We start from the raw sequence: 7,500 nt of genomic DNA, 5'->3' as shown, positions 1-7,500 counted from the left end.
TCGGCTCGCGGCGTGCAAGTTCAGCACCGCGGAGGAAGAACAGCGCCTCCGGCGCGCGCGAAAGACGCGCTCCGTTGAGGAAGGAAAACGCGGACGGACGGAAATGCAGACGGTCGGCGACTCCGTGCGCGCGGAGGGCGAAGCGGTGTGGTGAGAGAGACGCGGCGTCGCAGAGGGGCTTCGCGTTTCCGTTTGGAAAAGTGACTAACGACAGCGGAGCCGCGACGCCTGGACGTGCCGACTCGGACCCGCGCCGTCGCCGTCTCTCCTGGTGATATACGCCTTCCTTTTCGTCTCCGGGGTGTCGGTGGTGGGGGTTGGGGGACGATCGTATTCATGTCCTGAATCCGGGGATGTCTCGTTCGTACTGAAAAAATGCTGCTGTGGGCGCTGCTGTTGAAGGCGGCTCTTTGTGCGGCCGTTGGAAACGTTACAAGAGACGTGTGCAAGGAGCGCGTCTGCTCCTGCAGCGCGCTCGAAGGCGACTTGCACGTCGACTGCGAAAAGCGGGGTTTCGCGAGCCTGCAACACCTGGCCGGACCCAGCTCTCAGTTTTACCACCTACTGCTGCACGGGAATTCCTTATCTCGCTTGTTTCCCAACGAGTTCGCCAACTTTTACAACGCTGTCAGCTTGCATCTGGAGAACAACGGCTTGCACGACATCGTGCCCGGCGCGTTTCTCGGACTACAGCTCGTGAAGCGACTGCACATAAACAACAACAAGATACGGTCTTTTAAAAAGAGCACGTTTCTCGGGTTGGACGACCTGGAATATCTGCAGGCTGATTTTAACCTGCTGAGAGACATAGACCCGTCCGTTTTCAGGGACTTGAGCAAACTTGAAGTTCTCATTCTTAACGATAATCTAATTAGTGCACTTCCCACGAACATATTTCAGCACGTCCCCATTACGCATCTCGACCTGCGGGGGAACCGGATAAAAACACTGCCTTATGAGGGAATTCTAGAACAGATATCGGGGGTCGTGGAGGTTTTGCTGGAGGACAACCCGTGGGACTGCAACTGCGACCTGGTTTCGCTAAAGGACTGGCTCGAGAACATCCCGCAGAACGCACTCATCGGCGGGGTCATCTGCGAAGCGCCCACACGACTGCAGGGGAATGATTTGAACGAAACGGCTGAGACAGACCTGTGCCCTTCAAAGGAAGGCGCCGATTCGAGTTTGGTGGCGCCGCCCACGCAAGACGAGGCGTCTGACCCAGGTCCCCCTCCCACCGCATCTAAAACGAGCGGGGTCACCGAGTCGCAGAGTGTCGGTGGCGGCCACAACAAGGGCCGTCCTAAAGCGCGCGAAAACTGGCAGCTGAAAACGCCCACCGCGGCGGCTACGGGTGCCGGGGAGCGCGAGACGCCGCCCAACGCCACGTGCCCCCGGCCGTGTGCCTGCAAACTGATTGGCGCGAGGCAGGGGCTCGGGGTCAACTGCGAGGGCAAGAAAATCGAGAGTGTGGCCAACCTCAAGCCCAAGCCGCTGAGCGCGCACGAGTTGAATTTGCGTGACAACAACATTCACACTGTCAAAAAGAACCACTTCCGAGGCTACTCGAGCTTGAATTTGCTGGATCTGGGTGGGAATAATATCAAATGCATCGAGAATGGCACTTTCCAAAACCTGAGTGAGCTCAGGTGGCTTTACGTTGACAAGAACTACTTGGATACCCTCACGGCGGATATGTTTGCGGGCCTTCAGAACCTGGAATATCTCAGTTTGGAATATAACGACATCCAGCTAATAACGGCGGGCACGTTCAGCCCCACAGCCAACCTCCGCGTCCTGTTCCTTAACAATAATCTGCTGAAGTCGCTTCCCGTGGATGCGTTTGCGGGAGTTTCCCTGTCCAAAATCAGTCTGCATAACAATTATTTCACCCATCTTCCCGTGGCTGGCGTCTTAGACCAGCTCGGCTCGGTCATCCAGATTGATCTGCATGGGAACCCGTGGGATTGCTCGTGCGACATTGTTCCACTCAAGCAGTGGGCAGACAAGCTGGCGTCCGATGTCATCGTCAGCGACCTGAAGTGCGAGTCCCCGGAGGAGTTCTGGAAGCGGGATTTCCGTCACATACAAAATGATCTGATGTGCCCTCGTCTTTACGAAAGGCTCGAGCCCACGGCCCCGTCCAAAAACAGCACCTTTGCCGTGGACACAGGCACGCGCTCCAACTCCTATCTGGAGCCGAGCAGGGTGTCGATATCAGTGCTAGTGCCCGGCCTGCTGCTGGTCTTTGTGACGTCCGCCTTCACCGTGGTGGGTATGCTCGTCTTTATCCTGCGCAATCGCAAGAGATCGAAGCGGAGAGACGGGAACTCCTCAGCGTCGGAGATCAACTCTTTGCAGACGGTGTGCGACTCCTCGTACTGGCACAGTGGCGCGTATCACGCGGACGGCGCGCACAGGGGTTACGACTGCGGCGCCCACGCGCTCTCCGACAAGTGAGGCGCAAACAGAAGGCGCAAAAGACCCCTGACACGTGCTGCGGCCCCTGTGTGACAGAGACAACGGAAAAGGACACACTAAACTTTTATTTTTCTTTTCTTTAGGTAACTCTTTAGTTTATGAGCCAGTAGGGAAACAACTGTAAAGTATGTACATGACAGACACACCCCACCCCCTCGCTACACACCCGTCTCTCGCTCTACGACACAAACATTTTGCCGCAATCAGACTGAAACTACAAGACCGAGGAGATGGAAATGGTGCACGAGCGCATGAATGTAATGTAAATAACAGACTGTAACATATCTGCATGAATCGCATGGTTTCGTCTCAAACTGGAAACCATTACCATACACGCAAAGACACCAACTCAACAGTCCTTTCCTTTTATATATATATATATATATATATATATATATATATATATATATATATATATACAAAATTTTAAATCTATATATGACTATCTATTAAAAGTGCCATTTCTCTATTTTTTTTTTTTTTTTTTTTTGGTGAAAAATGCAGTTATAATTTTTATTTCTTTCTGTTTGGAAAGTGGATCTGGACACGATAAGGAAGCGTTTCTGCATGAAAAGCTTGTTTCATCATGTGACAGTGGATATCAGAATTATTTATGCGTGTGTGCAGATCTCCGAGAGCCACATAGCCATCTTCTCATGGATGTATTCTGTGTTTAAACGCTGTGTGCCAATTGATGACTTTTTTTGAAGTGGGGGGCATTATTCTATGTAGCTAAAAAGGGTCTGTGGTCTTGTGTGTTGATGGACAGATTCAACACCACAAAAAGTCTTTGAAGGTTTATAACATGTGTGCTATGTTTGCTTTGGTTTTATTATATTATTATTCCTTTTTTTTTTTTCCAAAAGCAAAATGTTTTTAACTTTAATATGTTTCAGTATGTGGGAAGTATTTGGTTTTGTTTTTTTTTTTGTTGTTGTTGTTTCTTTATTTTTTAATGCAAAACAAATTGTTTCACAAAAGCCTTTTTATTCACTCTTCCTCACTTCCATTAACGTGAGCTTTCGTAAAGCCATTTATTTGATCCAAATGCGTTAAGGGGAAATGGCTTTTTTTTTCTTCTTGTTTTTTTTTATTTGCACCTGTCCTTGCTATGATCGGTGGACATGTGTGCGAGGTCGTCCCTCAAGGCGAAGGCTGCCTGTAGATGTCGCTGTTGCATCTCCACCCTGATGGGCGCAGGCTGCTCCAGGTAGAAGGGGCCGCTTTCACCTGATCCAGGATCAGTTCCTCGGTGAAGGAATACCCATCGCCGTACGTGTGTGTGTGGGCGCGAAGTGGGCGGAGACTACCATGCCAACACTTGTAGACGCAAAGTGTTTCCTAATTACCATTTTACACAGAAGTTAAAGGTAAAAATGCCATAAATAGATGCTTAAATTAGCATAAAATTAGCATACAGGAGCTTATGTTGTGGGTTCTTTTAAGCTTTCCAAATGGTTGTTTTCATTACAAAAACAATAAACATCAGGTAACCCATGTAGTTGACCAAATCTCTAAACAAACAAACACAACAAACTACAAATACAAGTGGCTTTAATGTTTCTGCACCAGCAGATGTAAACGTTCCCCTCTCTGTGATTGGTTACTGAAGGTAAACATTACCCTCTGACACTGTGATTGGTTACTGAAGGTAAACATTATTCTCTGACACTCTGTGATTGGTTCCTGGACTATTCTGATTGGTAACTGGCTCTGTTTTAACACATAACCCATTTGACCACAGTGAAGCAGAAGTGTGATGTACTGGGTGAAGTGTGATGTACTGGGTGATGTGGGATGTACTGGGTGATGTGGGATGTAATGAGTGATGTGTACAAGAGAAAAGCACTAAGCCCTGGAATGCCTGTGTGTGTGTGAGCATGTCTGTGAGAGCATGTGTGTGAGAGAGCTTGTGTGTGAGAGAGCATGTGTGTGAGAGTATGTGTGAACAATGATGCATGTGTGAAATGTTGACTCTTCTCCAGAGAGCAGTCGAGGTCCACAGCGCAGGGCTGGTCAAATAACCATCTAGCGCACACACACACACACACACACACACACACACACACACACATCCTCCCTGGATCTATTATTTCTGTAATAACAGTTTTGGCTGTTTATTATTCAGGGACATCAGATCACCTCTCTCCCGCTACACCATCCCATCTGTCCTGTTACTGTAACACACGTGGAAGGCTCATTAGCGCTTCTCTGTCCTGTTACTGTAACACACATGGAAGGCTCACTAGCGCTTCTCTGTCCTGTTACTGTAACACACATGGAAGGCTCACTAGCGCTCCTCTGTCCTGTTACTGTAACACACATGGAAGGCTCATTAGCGCTTCTCTGTCCTGTTACTGTAACACACATGGAAGGCTCACTAGCGCTTCTCTGTCCTGTTACTGTAACACACATGGAAGGCTCACTAGCGCTCCTCTGTCCTGTTACTGTAACACACATGGAAGGCTCATTAGCGCTTCTCTGTCCTGTTACTGTAACACACATGGAAGGCTCACTAGCACTCCTCTGTCCTGTTACTGTAACATGTTCCGGTTCAAGGTTTATCAGTTGCTTTTGGTTTTTCCTAAACTGTGTCTCTGGATTTGCATTTCTTTACCTGCTTCTAGTTGGTTTAATAAAGTGTGATCGAGGCTGCGTGACGTGACCTTTGTGCAGGATCCGCAAACCCCGTTTTGCACTCCTTCCGTTCTCTTAAATCATTTTCCTTGTCATGGTGAAACACCAAGTGAACATTTGCGCTGCATCTCGGAAAGGCGCCCAGTCGTCCGTGTCTGGCCCTGTTAGGCTGTTACGTAACAGTCTTTGGCTTCTGAACAGACAGAGTGAGTTTACAGTGGGTAAATCTGTGCAGGGGAGCTGCGGCCTCTGTTTCGTATCGGAGCGCTGTTTCGTAACAGCGCTGTTTCGTAACGTCAAAGTAACACGTGTCACGTGGAATCATAGTGGTCCACGAGTCTTGTCTAGGTGAAGATAAAGAACAAGACAGTTACTCTGGACATCGGTCCCACATGAACAATTTATTATTATTATTATTATTATTATTATTATTATTATTCTTACAAAAGCTCACATTTGTCTACAGGACCAGAAACACATCCATGACACCATGGATATTGATTACTGATTTGATGTACAGGTACTGGTCTGACTGGTGTACAGGAACTGGTCTGACTGGTTATAAGCATGGATGTGCGTTGTGTGTTGGTCTGAGCCATCACACACAAAGTGGAGCAGGTGTTTTGCTTAGATTAGGCCTTGTTTGAATAATTTGAGTGGTTTGTGTGTGTGTGTGTATGTTTATATGTGTGTGAGAGCGCTCTGTGTATGGTGGGTTAATCTTTGACGTCATGATGGTTTCTGTCTCGTTTTGAAACGTTTCCTCACCTGTTGAAGTAGGTTTGCATCTGGCGATCATGAAGTGTTCACCAGTTCACCAGCGGTGCCATGGCTCTCCGACAGGCCCATGTGCCAACCTGCTGTTCTGCGCCAGGGTGATCCAGGATGAGTGCCTCCATAGAGGTTGTCTGAGAAAGCTTTTTTTTCTGAGCATGAGCCTATTAGAAAGAAACCCCAGATTATGTTTCTTAAAACAGCTAAATACTGTCTGGTGAGGGACATTTTGTATTGTGAAGATACTGTTATGTGTTATGATATTATATCTCAGTCATATCACCCATCGCTAGTTATATTCACCGCTAACACCCAGCTGGTTGAAGTAATCCAGGCCATAGCAGGACCTCCAGCCTCAGGCTCCTGTGGTTCTGATGTCCTGCAGGCCTGCATGACAGATCCAACACACAGGCACCACGTTGCTGTGCCTTTCACCTGCTCTCTTGGTTTGGCCTCATTCCTCCTGGAGGACACGACCCCGTGGACGCCACCCTGAGGACGCCACCCCGAGAGCGCAAATTGCACCAGCCGCGTCTGGATTCTCCTCCACTTTTAAATTCAGTGAGACCGGTACGATCTCCTCCTAACTAGGCAGAGGAAATGCAGGGATTCAGGAGCTCTGTGAAAAGTTGCCTCGTCACCGGTCGGCCGGTGTGCAGCAGGGACAGAGAGCTCGGCTGCCATGGCAACGCTGTCCTCCAGGTGAACCAATCAGATATCAGGAATGCAGGGCCTTTACTTCCTCTCAAATGCTGATTAAGGTTTTGTAGATTAAAGCTGCCAGCTCTATTTTAAGACAAAACACAGGTGTAGGAAAACTGAGTCTCTCTCACTGGCTATTTTTGGATACGGTTGTGTTCTGTCAGTGAGGACAAACTCACTTATTTCTAATCCTAACTGCTAACACTCACCCCTCACCCCTAACCCTAACCTCTAACCCCTAACTCTCACCCATTTTCTTGAATGCCATTTGTTATATTTATTATCAATAATTTATTATTATTATTTATTTATTGTTTTTGCTTCTCTCGGACTACACGCAGTGTTGATTTCATGTGCAGGACACGCAGGTCTCAAAGGCAAGATCAGATCTAAAGAGAAAAGATTTGTGTTCTAGACAGATGATAGGCAATCATTCAGAGACACACTAGAAAATTCAGCACCACTTTAAAGTGTGTGTGTGTGTGTGTGTGTGTGTGTGTGTGTATGTGTGTCCAGAAGGCCATATTGATTGATTTTCTTCCTCCCACGTCTGTGTGTATGTGTGTGGGTGTGTGTATGAGTGTGTGACCTCCAAACCTGAACGCCGTTGGAGAATTGCCTGCAGTCTGGATTTGGCGGCCGAATCGTTTTGGAACGTAAGATCGATCGCGCTTGCTTTCATTCCGAAAGCTTCCAGAAGGCACGGCGGGTTCGAGGCGGGCCGGCCGTGTGCCCGCGCCTCTGCTCAGCCCCCTGACTCACCGTCATGTCTGTCTCTGCAGGTCCAGACGCAGGACCTTCTCGGGTCATTGGTAACACCTTGACGGGAAGCCCGTAATCCGCCGTTATCAGATGAACCACAAACAAACAAACAAACAAAAACAAGGATGATGTTCTTCAGACAGC

At 48.3% G+C, this 7,500-nt stretch overlaps 1 protein-coding gene across 1 annotated transcript in view; it reads left to right on the top strand.

The window, feature by feature from the left end:
• Positions 1–5,136, top strand: part of slitrk1 (SLIT and NTRK like family member 1) — a 5,857-nt gene extending 721 nt beyond the window's left edge. Inside the window, exon 1 of the mRNA XM_027019892.3 lies at positions 1–5,136. This exon is cut by the window's left edge and continues 721 nt beyond it. Coding sequence (XP_026875693.2) covers positions 376–2,460 — 2,085 coding nt within the window. The 5' untranslated portion in view covers positions 1–375 and the 3' untranslated portion in view covers positions 2,461–5,136.
• The last annotated feature ends 2,364 nt before the right edge of the window (positions 5,137–7,500 follow it).

Source organism: Electrophorus electricus, chromosome 18 (assembly GCF_041902795.1).
Source record: "Electrophorus electricus isolate QZ-2024a chromosome 18, ASM4190279v1, whole genome shotgun sequence".
In the NCBI taxonomy this organism is placed as follows: domain Eukaryota; kingdom Metazoa; phylum Chordata; class Actinopteri; order Gymnotiformes; family Gymnotidae; genus Electrophorus; species Electrophorus electricus.
This window is presented reverse-complemented; position numbering and strand designations above follow the sequence as displayed.